This window comes from Geotrypetes seraphini, chromosome 12 (assembly GCF_902459505.1).
Source record: "Geotrypetes seraphini chromosome 12, aGeoSer1.1, whole genome shotgun sequence".
NCBI classification, from domain to species: domain Eukaryota; kingdom Metazoa; phylum Chordata; class Amphibia; order Gymnophiona; family Dermophiidae; genus Geotrypetes; species Geotrypetes seraphini.
In genome coordinates this window covers 85,550,912-85,569,177 of record NC_047095.1, presented here as the reverse complement: position 1 = coordinate 85,569,177, position 18,266 = coordinate 85,550,912, and the positions used below count along the sequence as shown (strand labels likewise).

Genomic DNA, 18,266 nt, shown 5'->3' with positions numbered 1-18,266 from the left:
AGAATCTTTAATTGAAGTTGCACAAAGAGAACAATGGACTTCACCTAATAATGAAATCTAATAATGAATAGGGAACCACAAATTAGAAAGAGAAATATGCAAACAAAACCTGAAATAAAAATCCTCAAGAAAAGCAGACTCTATGGGCTCCTTTTACGAAGCTGCGTTAGCAGCTTTATCGCATGAGACTTTTTATCACGCGCTAACCCCTGCGCTAGCCGAAAAACTACCGCCTGCTCAAGAGGAGGTGGTAGCGGCTAGCGCAGCCAGCAGTTTAGCGTGCGCTATTACCCACGTTAAACCGCTAATGCAGCTTCTTAAAAGGAGCCCTATAAGTTATGAAATAGTGAATAAGAAGGAAGTTATATGTAATTCCTCTGTACACTGCAAAATATAAAAATAGAAAAGGTAAATTTCCTAAAGTGACAAATTTCAGTTCCCAAAAATGTAGAATAAATGTTTTAGGGTGAAACGGGGCCCATAGGGTTGTAAGCTGTAAAAAAACCAGCCATGAGCACTAGCAGCATCGAAGTATCTTTATAACCACAATCACAAGTTAAGTACTATTCTTTGCTTTAAAGTTGCTCTTCAGCATTTATTTGATATTTTGTATCACTTAGCACGTTATGATATTTAAAAGCTATAAAAAAAAGGTCCAAAAAAGTTTAGGAGTTTAGCTCTAAGCTCAATGAAAGATACCTTTTTCCTGCAATAGTTGGCCTTTAAAAGAACTTTGTAAGACCAACGCAGGCATCTGAGAGCTAATGAGCGTACTCACTGCTGACAATTTAACAAGTCCTGTTTTGTGTTTGCTGTACAACAGAAAGGACTTGATCCATTGTTGTTTACTGAGTGTGGTTCAAGATTTTTGTGTGCCATTAGTGGGGGAATAAAGCAGAAAGGCAGGCATTAACCCTCGCTTTTTTTGGGGTATAGGAATTGATGCGCATTCTGTGGTGATCAGATTGCCAGCATTCTGGTATCATCAGCAATATCGCTTATAAAAATGTTTAAAAGAACAGGCCCAAGAACATAACCTTGAGGCACAACACTGGTAATATCTCTTTCCTCAGAGCGATCTCCATTGACCACTACCTTCTGTCGCCTTCCACCCAGCCAGCCCCTGACTCAGCCTGTCACTTTGGGGCCCATCCTGAGAGTACCCAGTTTATTTATTAGATGCCTATGTGGACACTGTCGAAGGCTTTGCTAAAATCTAAATACAGCACATCTAGTGTACTCCCTCTATCCAATTCTCTGGTCACCCACTCAAAGAAATTGATCAGATTTGTCTGACAAGACCTATCTCTAGTGAATCCATGTTGCCTCTGGTCCTGTAATCCACCAGATTCCAGAAATTTTACCAATCTCTGTTTTAAAAGTGTTTCCATTTGTTTGCTTAACACAGAAGTCAGACTTACCGTCCTGTAATGACCTACACTTCTTCCTTACTTCCACTTTTGTGAAGAGGGTCCACATCTGCCCTTCTCCAGTCCTCCCATACCACTACCAACTAGAGTAGCATTGAAAAGGTCAGTCAGCGGAGTCACCAGAACTTACCTAAGTTCCTTCAGCACCCTCAAATGTACACCATCCGGCCCCATTGCTTTTCCTGCCTTTAATTTAGCTAGCTCCTCACAAACACAACCCTCTGAAAATCAGTCAGGATCTATCACTCCTCCATCCCTATTTGCGTTTGTCTTCTGTGATTTCACTCCCGGCGCTTCAGCCATGAACACAGAACAGAAATATTTGTTAAGCAATTCAGCCTTTTTTTTTTTTTAATCAGCTTTTACATGTTTCTTCCCTTCACCTTTGAGTCTCACAATGACACTTTTGCACTTCTTCCTATCACTGATATAGCTTAAAAAATGTCTTATCTCCCCGTTTTACCATGTCTGCTATTTTGTTCTTCCATTTGCATTTTTGCTTTCCTGACTACTCAACCAGCCTCTCTTAACTTTTCCAGACATTTTTGCCTTTCTTCTTTTTTCTATAATCTTTTGTAGTTTATGAAAGCTCAGCGTCTACTTTTGAGAACCAAAGCAGCCTTCTTTTCCTCTTACTTTTACTTACTTGCTTCACAAAAAATGTTTGTTGCCCTTTCAGTTTTGCCCATTGCATGTCTACTTCTTCCAGACATTCCCATGCAGACACACCCACATCAGACTCTACAAATGGCCTTCTGGAAATAATGTGCCTTCAGGCACTTACAAAAAGATAGACATGTTGAGATTTGATGAACTGCTTCTGGAAGTGCATGCTGCAATTGAGGGCCTGCCACACAAAAACTTGAGCATGAACAGACAACTTACTTTAATTGTCAAAATTAGACTATTTCCAATAAATGCATGGACTGAGAACTCAAAGGGTAAGAAAGCTTTTAAGGCACAATCATTTTAGCAACCACCTCAGGAAAAACTTGATGTAATGCCTTATACATTAAAACCACAAGCTTGAACTGAATCCTCCAAACAATTGGAAGCCAATATAAATCAGTCAACAAAAGGGACATGTTCACAACATGAAATGTTCTAAATCACTTGCGCTGCCACATTCTGGGCCATTTGCAAGGCCCTCAATGACTTCTTAAGCAGCCCACACAAAAGAGCATTGCAATAGTCAAGATGTGCATAACCTGACAAAAATTGGTGGGAGAGAGCAAATTTCATAATTTCAACACTAAACAAACCTTAAAAATACATTTCTAACTACAGCAGCAATGTGGCCATTAAATGACAATGATAAGTCTAATAAAAACCCTAAGGGGCTCATAATCGAAAGAGAAAAACGTCCAAAAACCGGCCTAAGTCTGCACTTAGACGAACATTTCTCAAAAACATCTAAGCGCCGATAATAATACAGGGTTTTGGACGTATTTTTAAATGACCTAGGTCTTCATAGTGCCGCTCAACATCCAAAGCTAAATGGGGCGTTTCAGGAGGCGTGTCGAGGTCGGGAATTGGGCGGGACGTGGGCCGGCTTAGACTTAGTCGTACAGTATGTATAACCGAAAGTTTAACAACAGAGCCTAGACGGAACTTGGACGTTGTGACTTAGACCATGTAAAACATGGTCTAAGTCACAAAAACCCACCTAAACTCACCAGATAAGCACTGAAAACACATAACACAGACCCCCACATACTACCCCAGTGATCATCAACCCCCCTCCACCCCCATAAAAATTTTATTCAGAACTTTAAATTTCAGCCTCCTGACCATTATCACCTGGCCGCCTGACATAGGAAAGCCTAGTCGTCCAGCCCAGAGGCAGCTGAAATCGTCTTGGGGCTGGGTTAGGGACCCATAGAGAGGAGGACCCATGCCCATAAGCTCCTGTAATCACTGCATTGATACTTAAACATGTACTCAGCCCTATACACCCCCAAAATCCTTTTTACTGGCATATAAGTGGCTCCTTCAGCCATAAGGGCTATTGGGGTGGTAGATAAGTGGGTCTAGGAGATTCTGGAGGTGGTTTGGGGGTTCACCGTCACCTATAAGGGAGCTGTAGTGAGGAGAAGCCATGGCACCCTTTTTGTGAAGTTCACAGCAGTGCCCTGTAAGGTACCCCACTATTTAGGTGGCATGACTGGGTGTGCAGTACATTACTTTGAAACCTCTAATGCGGTTTAGTAAAAGAGGGCCTTAGTCATCTTACAGAAGATATTTTTTAATGTATTCTGTGGCAGATATTTTTCCCTTCTACACGGTTATATATTGTGTTCTCCCTTTTGGTATTTTTTGATTTGTCAGATTTTTTTTAAACATGTGGAAGGCTTGTTGGAGGTCAACACTAACAGCTATCACATACGCTATCTTAACACAATTTGCTAAGTGGACTCTTGAGTTTGCTATTTCCTTGTCCTTTCAGGACACTCTTTTCACTCCCTGGTGGTAGTCTACTTCTTTTCATGTTTCTTGCTTTTGATGTGCTTGAAAAAGTTTTCATTACTAATGTTTGTCTCTTTGGCCAGCTTCTTTTCAAACTTTCTTTGATCTAATTTATGACTGTTTGATCTAAATTTATGACTGTTTACATTTAATTTGGCAGTGTTTATGCTCATTCCTAGTATCTTTGTTTTAACTTCTTGTTTTCCATTTTGTAAAGGATGCACCGTATATTGGGTTTAATAACCTGACCAGTTGTTTGTCTTGCTTCATCTTTTTTTAATATGTGGTATACTTTTTTTCTGAGCTTCCAGGATGGTGTTTTTGTTTCGTGTTCTTTTTTTAAAATAAATATCATTGCCTAATACACATTGCAGCCAGCACACTGGAAGATATACTGGAGTTGTGCTGCCAGCTATCTCAAACTGCCATAGATTGAGGCACATTTAAACGTGTAGGTGGATTCGCTTGGCAGTTTCTCAACATAGTTTAATCCTTTGTGAAACAAAAACAACAAATGACTTCAATCAAAGAGCAGGAACCGCGCCCTCCTCCACCAGTGCTTGCACTCATTTCCCACGGCTTACACAGTATTCAGGACTCCGCGAGTTAGCTCTTTTGGCGATTGTTCAGGTCTGATTCGAACGTTTCCACTTCTCCATGCGTGGTGCTGGTTCTCTACGCTCCATTATTCAGGTCTATCTCCCAGGGATGCCGCGAGCCGCCGGCCGACAGAACCAGCGAGCGGCCGCTGAGATTGAAATTTCCTCGGGCGCTTAGACGCGGTCGCAGCCGCGAGCTTTCCCTTTCGCGCTCGCGGGCTGTCACGCGGAGATGTGTGTGCGTGCTCGCGCGTGAGCTCTTCCCTGTCCACGAGTACCCGGTGGGGACGGAAATACCGGGAGAGGGTAAAGTAGCTCCATGGCCAGCGGCCGGACCTTGGGGCATAGCAGGACAGAGGCCGCCAGGGACTGACGAAAAAGCCGGCGGGGTGGGGGGGAGAAACGGACTGGAACGAGAGAAGGCAGAAGCGGCTCCGGGGGGCAGAGAGGCGAGACGGAGCGGGCTAAGCCCACCGGCAGAACCGAACCGCTACGGGAAGCGAAGCCAGGCGAGCCCCGGGAATCGGCTTTTCATGGTCTGGGAAGACTTGGATATGGTATTGGGGTATCGGTTCGAAGCTTAAAGAGACGAGATAGCTCCCGAGTCAGAAGAGGAGGCGTAGCGGGCCGGAGCCCAGAGTAACCCCAACAGTTCCATATGTGGAAGAAAGAGCTAAGCGCAAACGTTTCGGAACTCGGATATTTCGCTCAGGAACACGGTCCGTCCAACCGTCTGCTTGAGCTGGAACAATCCTATTCATGAGCGAGCTGGGGTCGTGAAGAGTACCTGCGAGAGCTCGAGACCCGGGACTCGTTCTTTCGACTAACACGACGATGATGGATCACTCGCAGGGCGCGGAGTCCTTACCTGGCGCCCAGGACAACTTTCAGGGGTTTTCGGGCTTGGAGCAGGACTCCGTGCCGGACGACCTGGATTCATCTCCTCTTAGTGGCACTTTGGACCGCATCCTCCTGGAGTCTGTCTGCCAGCAGCAAGGCTGGGTGCGAGTGTATGGTAAGCACCAGAGTCCTTATTCGTTTTACACTGTTCTGTCAAGAAAAGAATATGTCTCGGTCTTTGGGAAATTGGGTTCTTGCACCGCGATTTACCGTTTTTCTTCTATATGTCTTTTTTTTTTCCCAATAAAGTTTGGAAGTACTGTAAGCTGTTTTTCTTTGGGTCACAACACAGTATCTTTCTTGCTGTATTTGCACGAGTTGAAAGAAGCCATGGGTAATTGCTGGAGTTTCCAGGAAGCTAGGATCAGCAGGGCTATGGAGATAACAAGATTAAGAGCTCTAAACAACTAACGAGAATAACTATTAAAGCTGTTAAGTGATATGTGTTTCACCAGGTTGATTACTTTTTGGGATAAAGTTGAAAATTTTGATGAATATGAAATTACCTAAATTCATCAGTTGGTGCACTGAGATAATAGAGAAGTAAATAAGTTGAAGTGAAACCTTATTATTACATTTGCACCTGCAACTTGTTTGTTGGTCTTTAAGTCTATAAAGAAGTTTATTTTTTTAGGTAAATGCAGGAAAACCACCATTTATTGTAGGGAATGGACCTTAGGATTTGCTGGTTACTTAGCTAGCAGGATTGATAAAGACTTGAATGCTGGGCTCCATTCTGATTCTGAGTTCAGCATATGGTGTTATGACAGGAAATAATTGTACACTATATAGGACAGTATGTAGGTTCTTTAATCATGAAACTGGATATGTTATTAAAATATTGGAAGGTAACAAAGTGCTTTATTAACATGATATTTGGTCTTCTCATTTGTGGCTGTGAACAATATTTCTTAACTAGTCTTTAAGCCCCTTACATTAACGGGTGCTAGAGTAGATGTCTGTCTGTCTGGGTATTTTTTTTCTTTGTCTCTCTCTCCTTGCATGCTGCCTGTCTGTCATTTTTTCTGTCTGTGAATCTCCCTGTGCCTCCTTCCTATGTCCATAGTGCCCCTTTCTATGTCCTTAGTGCCCCCAGTGCCTCCTTCCTCCCCCCCCTCCGATGCCAGCCTGCCTTCCATTGAAAACCCCCCACCCCCTCCGTTGCCTCCCATAACCCTTCCATTGAAACCCCCCCATGCCAGCCTGCCTCCTATCCCCCTGAGCAGCATATTTCCATGGAAATCCTCCCGATGCCATCCTGCATGCCTGCCTTCCATTGAACCCCCCACCCCCCTCCAATGCCAGTCTGCCTCCCATTCCCCTGAGCAGCATGTTTCCATGGAACCCCCCCCCGATGCCATCCTGGCTGTCTGCCTTCCATTGAACCCCCACCCCCCTTCCGATGCCAGCCTGCCTGCCTCCCATTCCCCCCCCATGCCTGCATGATGTCATCAGGGAAGCGGCAGAGAAAATTAGGCCAGTAGAAGACCCGAAGCAGCGTTTAGTCTGCCTGCGACGCTGCTGCTCCTGCCGGGTTTGCCAGCCTTGTAGCGGTGGGAGGGTCAACGGGGGGTCCAGCTCCGGTGCGTCGCTAGCAGCGGCTTGAAAAAAAGGAGACTGTGACGTTAAGTGCGCACTCGTGCCGTCGCAACGGAACAGGGAACACGACTTTCGAGTGCGCATGCGCGCTTAACATTTTATTATTATTGATAGTCCAAGTATTATTAACATAACATCAAAGTTGCCTAGTCTGGAAAACAGGTGTTCAGAACAATGCAGTACAAGTTCATATTTTCCTTTTGTCCTTTTTGTATGTTAGATGTAGCAGAATAATTCTGTTATCATTAAAAGCATTTATACAAAGATGACCACAGATTTGGAAGTGAGTAGTTTTTCAGATTTGCAATTATATTGTAAGTCACTTTCATGAATCAGTCCCCAGATGTAGTCTCCCATCAGGTTCTCATTATATTGTCCTTGGTAGCAGCGTTCGAAGTCCAGTATATCATGGTGAAAGCGCTCACATTGCTTCTCTGATTATGCTCCCATGTTCTCCTGGAATGTGTCTAGATGAGCATCAAGCCAAAAAACAAAAAGAACTGCAGAGAATGTACAAGATGCAGGCTATGTTTATTATGGTTTGTTTGAAGGGTGGTAACATTAACCGCATTTACATTTGATATAATAAACATAGCCTGCATCTTGTACATTTTGTCTGTAGTTCTTTTTGTTTTTTGGCTGCTTGTCGCATTTTTACTGCAGTTCCTGTTGGATTTCTTCTTTCATTTCTGTGAAGATGAGCATCAAGAACATGGACTTTGAGATTTATCCTACAGCCCATTTTACTATAATTCTTCACCAGATTCTTAACAATCTCTATATAGTTTTTGGCCTTATGATTGCCCAGGAAGCCCTGAACCACTGCGACAAAGCTGTTCTAAGCTGCATTTTCCTTCCTAGCTAGCTTCTTGGGAAATTCCTTACACTCCAAAATGGTTTTAGTCAAGGGAAATCTTGCCTCACCAATCTACTGCATTTCTTTGAAGGGGTGAATGAACCTGTGGATAAAGGTGAACTGGTTTGTTATTGTGTATTTGGATTTTCAGAAAGCATTTGACAAACTACCTCATCAAAGACTTCTGAGGAAATTAGAAAGTCATGGGATAGAAGGTAATGTCCTTTTATGGATTGAGAACTGGTTGAAAGATAGAAAACAGAGAGTGTGTTTAAATGGTCAATATTCTCAATGGAGAAAGGTAAATAGTGGAATTCCCCAGGGGTCTGTGCTGGGACTGCTGCTTTTTAATGTATTAATCAATGATTAGAGATGGGAATAACTAGTGAGATAATTAAATTTGCTGATAACACAAAGTTGTTAAATCATAAGAGGATTGTGAAAAATTTCAAGAAGACCTTGTGAGACTGGAAGACTGGGCATCAAAATGGCAGATGACGTTTATGGTGAGCAAGTGGAAAGTGATGTATGTGGGAAAGAGGAACCCTAACTATAGCTATGTGATGCTGGGTTCTATGTTAGGAGTCACTGCCCAGGAAAAGGATCTAGGTATCACTATCATGGGACTCCACTCTACTAACGGCAACAAATCAAGTATGCAGCCTAGGAGTAACCTTAGACGGACACCTATCCCTATCCACCCACATATCCCAAGTAGTCTCTATCTCCTTCTACTACCTCCGCCAACTGAGAAGGATCAAACCCTACATCTCCACACCTGACCTAGCCCAACTCCTCTACGCATATATCCTCTTCAGAATGAATTACTGCAACTCCCTATTTAATGGAATAACTAAAAAAAATCTCAAGCGCCTCCAATGGGTCCAAAATGCAGCTATCCGCCTCCTACACAGCCTCAACTACCATGATCCTATCTCCCCAAAACTCCGCGCTGAACACTGGCTCCCAATTAGCCAACACTGTGCATTCAAGGCCCTGGCAATAGCACACAAAAGAATTTATGCCACCACCCCCCGTACATAAAATCCAAGCTACCCATCTACATCCCCACCCGCACTCTCCGCTCAGAAACGGAGATACGCCTATGCATTCCCCCCCCGGAAGGTCCCTCCTATCAGAAACTGCCCGCAAATACTCCTACAGCCACTTCATTCCCCAACTCTGGAACCAACTCCCCCCTCAACTCAGACTACAGAACTCACTAATGACATTCCGGAAAATGGTAAAGACCCTCCTCTTCAACTAAAGGTCACCTTCAAGTCTACACCCAACCCCTTAAACCCCACCTCTACCCTTCTTTCTCCATTCTAATCTTCTGCCAAAAATTTCTGTATAGTCCATTCTCAGCCTATATCAAATAACTTGTATCTAAACTAAACTACTTATATTTAAACTACTGTTCTTAATTTGCTGTATAGTCCCTATATTTACACTGCTGCACAGTCTCGTATGTCCAAGTATTTAAATCTACTGTATAATCTTGTATGTCCAATTCACTCCATTGTGAATGTTTACTTGTAAACCGTTCTGAGCTACTGGGAGGACGGGATAAAAATCTAAATAAATAAATAAAATAAAATATGTTGAAACCCTCAGCTCAATGTGTGGTGGCTGCTAAGAAAGCGAATAGAATATTAGGAATTATCCGGAAAAGAATAGAAACTGTTATAATGCCCTTGTATTGCTCTATGGTACAGCTGCACCTCGAATACTTTGTGCAGTTCTGGTCACCATATCTCAAAAAAGATATAGCGGAATTAAAAAAGGTACAGAGAAAGGTGACAAAAATGATAAAGAGATGGAACAACTTCCCTATGAAGAAAGGCTAAAGCGGCTAAGGCTCTTCAGCTTTGAGAAGAGTCAGTTCAGGGATGATATGATAGAGGTCTATAAAATAGTGGAGTGGAAAGGGTAAATATATTTTTCACATTTTAAATAGGTAAATTGAGTGAATTGCTTGTTCACTCTCCAAAAATACTAGGACTAGGGGACATGCGATGAAACTACTAAGTAGTAGATTTAAAATAAACTGGAGAAAATATTTCTTCATACAACGTGTAATTAAACTCTGCAATTTGTTGCTTGAGAATGTGGTGGAATCAGTTAGCTTAGCAGGGTTTAAAAAAGGTTTGGATCATTTCCTAAAGGAGAAGTCCATAGGCCATTATTGAGACGGCTTGGGGAAATCCACTGCTTATTCCTAGGATACACAGCATAAAATCCGTTTTACTATTTGAGATCTAGCTAGGTATTTGGGACCTGGCTTGGCCACTGTTGGAAGCAGGATACTGGGCTTGATGGACCTTCAGTCTGTCCCAGTATGGCAATTCTTATGTTCTTATCTTCTTTATTTATGGTCCAATGAAGGCACCAGCTTTGACCTTTGTCTTAAACAGATTAGGGAAGATGTCTTGAAGGTACTTGAAACTGCCGGCTCCTTATTTAGAGCTCTGACAAATTGTTTCATTAGGCCCAATTTGATGTCCAGTAGTTGCATTGGCACCTCTTGAGGGTCCTTCAGTGGTTCCTATTTAATGTTATTTTTCCCAACAGAGAACTTGGTCTGCCGTGGCTAGTCCCGCCTTTGATAGTGTGCCTTTGTGTTCCTGCTGTCCCAAAGGCAGAGATAGCGGCGAAACTTGGTAAAACCGTCTTGGAGTAACCCATTAGGAATGCCACTGACTCAATCGCTCAGTGAGTGATTTAGACATGTGTAGAGCCCTGACAGTAGTGACAGGAGAAGCAGCCTCCTGTCACTGCTGTCAGGGCTTCTGCTTTTTTTTTAATGGGACAGATGTTCTGCACAACTTAAACGAGCACCATCTTCCCCATTAAAAAAGCTGACAATCGCCTGCCACCGCCACCTGTTCCCCCCAAAAAAAACTGGCAGGAAGGATCCCTACTCTCTCCTGCCACGAAGAATCCCGCTTCACTGAAAAAAAACGGCAGGATGCCCACTAACTTCTGCCACTGCAGTTCCCCCTCCCTTCCCCGCCAAAACAAATGGCCAATCAGGGACTTCCTTAGGCTCCTTCCTAAGGAAGTCCCTGATTGGCTGAGACGCCTTAGGCCCCTCCCTGTTCATCGCATGCAGGCTGGGCGGAGGCAGAGGAGCAGGAGGTGTTTGCAGTTCCTCCTGCTCCCAACAGAAGAAGGTATGGACGGGGGCACGGCAGTGGCAGGAAGGAGTGGGCATCCCTCCTGTCAGATTTTTCGGGGAAGCAGGTGGGCCGGCAGGAGTCTTTGTGGCAGGAGGGAGTGAGCATCTCTCCTGCCGTTTTTTGGGGGAAATGGGTGGGCCTGTGGGAGTCTTCGTGGCATGGAGTGGGCTTCCCTCCTGTCATCTTTTTAGGGTTGGGGGGAGCAGTTGCTCAGGGGGCATGTGATTGTCAGGGGTCGTTGTGGGAGGGCTGTTGCGAGTGGTGGGGGATTTTTTTAAATGGGGCTGATATTTTGAGTGTGTAATACATGCAAAATATCTGTGCCATGGAAAAAAAAACCCCACAACAAACCCAGGCAGACCTGTTGGTAACATAGTTACCTTAAAAGATACAAAAATGAATAGGTAGGACTTGCCTGAGGTACCACAAGCCTTGTGAAAAGAACGCAAAAAAATCAATAAATTTATAAAACGAAGTGAGCGTCCTCAGTGTGAGGTTGTAAACTCCCATGCATGCTTTCCAATAAGCCGGCAACATGAAGTACGCCAGCCGCACACATTCTTAGGAGTGCTCACGTGTGCTAAATTAATGGATTTTTTAGTGCAACAACAGTGCCAGTAAGTGTTATAATAAAGTGCATAGTTGAATAATTTCACAAGGCTTGTGTTATCCCTGTAAGCCAAAACTCGCAGACCCAGGGCAAAAAACATCACAAACTCAATAATAATAATAAAGCTCTGAGTACTTAGCTTGATGAATAAAAGCTGTTACAGTAGCTGGATTAGCCATAATGCAGTTCTTGAAAGTCAAAACTGGGTCCAAAACAGTCCTACTGCGTTCAGTTTCAGGGCCAAAGACCCCTACTTCCGGAACCAGACCACAGCTGGGAAGCCACCACAGGTTGAGACAATCTACAAGTTGGCAGGCAAATAGGGGTTACCGACAAGTCTACAGTAGTTAATTTTAGGATTGTAAAACCCGATGCAAAATAGCCAAGCAATGTAAGTGAATCAATTGCTTGGCTATTTTGCATGGGGTTTTACTAATTTGCATGGCTGGATCGTAAAATGGGCGATTGAGGGGAAAAGCACGCGGAGGGCTGTTTTGTGAATTGGGTCGGTTAGCGATGTTTAACTGCTAATAAGTGCCAATTAAATCCAGTTGTTACTGAGTGGATTAGTGCCAGTTCTCACCTTTATTAATAAACATTAAAATAACTGCCAGTATTCTGTAGCCTATGCTTGCAGTTTTTGCACTAAGCACGAGGTGCACATGCAGGATTATGAAATAGGATTTTGTTTAGCTCATATTTTCAGCAAAGAGAGCCCCTATCTGTCTCAAGGGATTGTTTTGAGGGACTTTTGTGATAGATCCTTGAAAGGATATCCCTCTCGCCTTTCCCAGAGAAAAGTTGATTCCTGGATAAGAGTGTGTGTTAAGTCAAGGGGGACTGGGAGAAATAAATCTTTTGAGGGGTTTTTTAGTGCCAGTCCCTCAATGTACCACCCCACCACCCAAATACCTGCTTACACTTATTAACCATAACTATTTGTTTGCAATGGGTAAATAGTAATGCATCTATCATGAAAATAGGCCAACACTGTATGTCTTCCACAAGTCAATTGTGGTATTTGTATTTGAAGAACTGCTAGCAAAAATCGTACACAAGGAGGTGATAGGACGTCAAAATGAGGACAACAGCTGCAGGGTAGTCATCTAAGACCAAACGTAGCACTAAATAAATGGGTCTTCTTATAATTTACCACTCCTAACCAATATAAGATAAAGGGCTCCTTTTACGAAGGTGCGCTAGCGTTTTTAGCGCACGCACCGGATTAGTGCATGCAGGCTGAAAAACTACCACCTGCTTAAGAGGAGGCGGTAGCGGATAGCGCACACGGCATTTTAGTGTGCGCTATTCCGTGCGTTGGGGCCCTAACGCACTTTTGTAGAAGGAGCCCAAAGTATTTTTGCTGGAATTGCTTTAAAAAGAATGTGAAACTTCAGAACTTGCAAAAGAAGATTATATTCAAAATAAGTGTATAATCAATAAATGCACATTTCTGGGTTTTGCATATATATATATATTTCACTGCTCTAGAAGCCTAAGCTCCTCTTTATATTACATGATTACTCATTTTCTAATGGTTATTATTTATAAATTGTTCTCAAAATATGGTATAGAGCATAACAATATGGTTTATAACATGAGTAACGGCAAAAGCAAGAAGACCCAAATTTCCACTGGAAAAGAAGAGCAAATTCAAACAAACAAGACTGTGGAAAGTCAATGTTCTCGGACCTTGAGTTGTAATTTATTCAAAGTATTTTTGACAATAACAATAGAAACAATAAGCACAATAAAAACTCTATCCACATTTATCATAAGAAGACCCAACACGGGCTATGTTTCGGCTAAACACACCTTCTTCTGTTAGTCTAAGTGTGTATGAATATTTTAAATGAAACAATAAATGGTGTCCAATAAAAAATATAAATTATAAATTGCAAGCAACAGTGTGGTTCAAAAATGTTATCTGTATGTGATTGGTGCAGAGGCATAACCACATATGGGTAAAGTGCTAGTGGAAAACCAGTATTGTCCATGTGAAGGAGTGGTGAATATTTAATATATGATACTAAATATGTGAATTTGGAAGTGATAAGAAAGTCAAACACATGTAGTGAGAGGAAAAATAAGAAAGGAAAACATAAATAGTAAAAGAAAAAAATGAGAGAAAAGAATGGTGAAAGTAGTAAGTAGATGAATACTGGAAACATACCAAGATATATTTATGAAGTCTTTAATAGATGTGGACAAAAATCTTGACAAGCCTAAAACTGTGCAAATTCACAATTTGAGACCACATACAAATTAACATAAAAAGCAGACAAATGAGCAAAAAGTGATACAAGTCCAGCATGGACTTGTACATGTTTAATGTACTGAAAAACTTACTAAAAGAACATGAGCTGAAAAGACTTACTAAGAAACCGTGCCTTTTAAAAATTCCACAGGACTACAAAATTGGATGAACAGGCACAAGCAACTACAGCCCGTGTCCCCCAACCATATTTTAAACAGCCTGGGCATACCAAAGAGTGAAACGAGGGGAACTGGACAGAACGTCTGGACTTGCACAGGACAGCACTGCTATTAATGACTAAATAACTAGAGAAAACTGACCAAAGGCTATTAGATAAAACAGAACTGAAAGCACACCGAGTGCATACCCGCTCAAGCCAGTACTAGAGCAGAGGGCAGTTAAGAACTGAAATGGATATTTATTTAATGTTATTGCAAATGCAGGACAAGGAACAGGGTAAGCTATTTGTAGGGCATATAACATGAGATATCAAATGAATACAGTATGTATCAGAACAAACAAATTTAATTTTTAAATTAGCTGCGGTATAAAGTTACAGAGTAATGTGAATCAAGTCTTGCTGATAAAACTGCACACTACGTTTTTTGTAATATGAAATCAGCTGATTCTGAAAGGCCTTAGTATTTTAACTATTTTTTCCCATTGGCACAAAATTGGAGAAAAACCTTAGTACATAATCCACTTGGACAAAGACATCTCTTAGGGCTGACAATTTTATTCTGATTAAGATTGTGTGGGGTTTCGTTTTTTGGGTGGTGATTTTTGTTTAGCTTAAGTTCTTGGACATGATTGCTGTTAACAGCTAGTTTGTGTGAAGCATATCAAACCTTGAAAGATGCCATTTTTATAGCTCTGAAGTATGTTCCAGATCTAAACTGTACAGAAAGCAAAGTAAGGTATCTTACCGTTTTTCCTTACAAGCAGCATAGCCATCAAGGCATACTTTGTTTGTGCTGATGGTAGCTGCCAATGTGTTTATGAATTAAAGATACATGTATGCAGACACTGCAAGTATTAGCAACTGGTAATAGATTTGTATTAACATAATATATCCTTTGTAATGTAAAAGATCTCTATAGAACCCCCACTAAAAATGATTCTTAAACATTGAAAATACATCTTCCTAAAATTATTTAATTATATATAGTTGCTTTTGTTTTCCTTTAGGTGTGTGCACTACATGTTTTGTGAATGTTATTTTGTGGTGTTTAAATGCTTGGTAACCTTGATGATAGAGGAAAGAGGAAATGGATTAGAGAAGGTGAAGTAAAATTGTCTTGAACAAGTCTCAAGATCTGTGAAGTCCCAGGACTTGATACTCTAGCAACTACATTATTAAGTTATTGTTAGGCAATTTTCCTTTCAAGACCAAAAAATCTTTAGTATTTTGACAGCTGGTCAGAATTTGTCCTGTGATAGAGGCTTGGATCACTGATCCTCAGGGAGGATAAGGATAAAATTAACTGTGGCTCTTATCACCCTAGTTCTAATTTTAAATTTAAACTTTAAGTATAAGCAAAAAATCTTGGCTGTTAAGACTGTTAAATTCTTACTAACATTTTATACATAAGGACGAAGCTGGGTTCATTCCCTTAAAAGGCAAGTGAAAATAGATCTGACACACTATGCATATGTGCCAGATACCCTTAGCATGATACTGACAATTTGTGCTAAAAAGCCTCTGATGGGTTTTAATGGGAGTATCTTGGTGAATTATGGATTTTGCCTTTGATTTATTTTATATATAAAATTTACACTCATCTGAAGCATGTGTAAGAATAAATGAAGATTATTCAATTTTTTGTGTGTGTTGGCAAGAGACATTAAGCATGGTTACCTGTTTTTCTATGGAGCTCTTTATTCTGAAGATCTCAATAGGACAGGTATTTTGGAGTGGTTAGAAGCTAATACAGGGATCTCAAAGTCCCTCCTCGAGGGCCGCAATCCAGTCCGGTTTTCAGGATTTCCCCAATGAATATGCATTGAAAGCAGTGCATGCAGGTAGATCTCATGCACAGTCATTGGGGAAATCCTGAAAACCCGACTGGATTGCGGCCCTCGAGGAGGGACTTTGAGACCCCTGAGCTAATACCAAGTTTGATGAGGGTACCCTTCAATTCTTGTCTGCCTCAAGTTAACTATTATTAAATCTAAAGAAAGAAATAGATCACTGTGCTGCCATTTATGGGTTCAAAGTGTATATAAAATTGTACTAATCTTTAATATCACCTTTGTGGATAGCCACGAATTTCAGAGATATGTCTAAGACCATTTTCTGTTTTAAGAAATACATGGCAGGAAGACCTTAGAAAATTGGAAGACTGGGCGTCCAAATCGTAGATGAAATTTAATGTGGACAAATTGAAAGTGATGCACATTGGAAAGAATAACCCAAATCATAGGGTCCACATTTGGGTAGGTGCTCCCCCCCCCAAAAAAAAAAAAAATCTAGATGTCATCGTAGACAATATGCTGAAACCTTTTGCACACAAAAGTATGGTAGCTGCCAAAAGAAACCAACAATACGCTAGGAATTATTAGAAAAGAGATGGTATACAAGACTAAGAATGTTAAAATGCCTCTATCACTCCATTGTGCAACCTCACCTTGAGTATTATGTTCAGTTCTGGCCGCCTTATCTCAAAAAGATATAGAAGGACTAGAAAAGGTTCAAAGAAGAACAACCAAGATGATAAAGGGGATGGAACTCCGCTCATATGAGGAAAGACTAAAGAAGTTAGGGCTCTTTAGCTTGGAAAAGAGACAGCCTAGGGGAGATATGATTTAAGTCTACAAAATCCTGAGTGGTGTAGAATGGATACAAGTGGATAAGAACATAAGCAGTGCCTCCACTGGGTCAGACCCCGAGGTCCATTGTGCTCAGCAGTCCGCTTGCACGGCGGCCCAACAGGTCCAGGACCTGTGTAATAATCCTCTATCTATACACCTCTATCCCCAATACCATACTCTGTCCTATCACGTCCTCTGGAGGCGCATTCCAGGTGTCCACCACACGTTGGGTGAAGAAAAACTTCCTAGCATTTGTTTTGAATCTGTCCCGTTTCAACTTTTTCGAATGCCCTCTCGTTCTTGTAGTTTTTGAAAGTTTGAAGAATCTGTCCCTCTCCACTTTCTCTATGCCCTTCTTGATCTTGTAAGTCTCTATCAAATCCCCTCTAAGTCTCCTCCAGGGAAAAGAGCCCCAGTTTCTCCAATCTCTCAGCGTATGAAAGGTTTTCCATACCTTTTATCAAACGTGTTGCTCTCCTCTGAACCCTCTTGAGTATAGAGTGAAAAAAACAACTCTCAAAATTAAAAAGACTTAGGGCCTCTTCTGTCAAACTGCACTTGCAGTTTTTAGCGCAGAGAGCTGTGCTGAATGGCCCGCGCTGCTTCCGATGCTCATAGGAACTCTGTGAGCGTTGGGAACAGCGTGGGCCATTCAGCATGGCTCACCGCCCTACATATTTCTAGTGCAGTTTGATAGAAGAGGCCCTAAGGGACACTCAGTGATGTTACAGGAAATATTTTTTTGCTCAGAGAATAGTTAAGTTCTAGAACGCATTGCCAGAGAATGTGGTAAGAGTGGTTAATGTAGCTGGTTAAAAAAAAAAAAAAGTTTGGACAAGTTCCTGGAGGTAAAGTTCATTGTCTGCTATTGAGACAGACTTGGGGGAAGCCACTGTTTGCCCTGGATTGGTAGCATGAATAGTTGCCATTACAGTAGAATTTCAGTTAGCCGGTATTCATATAACCAGCCAAAAAAAAAAAAAAAATTGATTACAAAAAAAAGTCTTCTGCTCTCTTTGGACAACATCCAAAGTTGTGCTCCTGACCCAACAGCACACCTACTGCCCTCCATCCAGCCCCAGAGGCATCAGCCTCGGATTTCTTTTCCCCCTTCCCTGACTTCCAATGTGGCAGAGGAAAGGCCCTGCCGGGGATGGCTGGACATAGCCTGTTTACCAGTTTTTCCTGTGCTCATCAGCTGCTACTCCTGCTTTGGGTGAGTGAGGGGGGAGGCGGTTGTCAAGACTGGCTCTGCTGCTTTGGGGAATGGAGAGAGGGAGGGGGGTTATCGGACTGGCTCTGCTTCATTGAATGAACAAAGGGAGGGAGGAGGGGTTGTCATATGGTTTGCTGCTTCAGGAAATGAAAGAAGGGTTGTTGGGACCAACTCTGCTGCTTCTGGTATGGAGTGGGGGGGAGAGAAAGTGACCAAAAAAAAGGGAAGAGCAGATGCTGGACCTACAAATGGGGTTGGGGGAATGATAGAGTGCGAAGGGAGACAAAACTATTTTTACAGTAACTCAAAAAACCAGAAACTACAGTTATCCGTCATCCAC

At 42.1% G+C, this 18,266-nt stretch overlaps 1 protein-coding gene across 4 annotated transcripts in view; it reads left to right on the top strand.

Annotated features, from left to right (window-relative positions):
* The first annotated feature begins 4,387 nt into the window (after window positions 1-4,387).
* RASAL2 (RAS protein activator like 2) overlaps window positions 4,388-18,266 on the top strand; it is a 502,399-nt gene continuing 488,520 nt past the window's right edge. The window contains exon 1 of one of the 4 annotated variants that reach the window (XM_033915463.1): window positions 4,388-5,510. In XM_033915463.1, the coding sequence (XP_033771354.1) occupies window positions 5,330-5,510 (181 nt within the window). In that variant the 5' untranslated portion in view covers window positions 4,388-5,329. The remainder of the gene's footprint in view (window positions 5,511-18,266) is intronic. The other 3 variants (XM_033915461.1, XM_033915464.1, XM_033915462.1) reach the window with 3 other exon arrangements.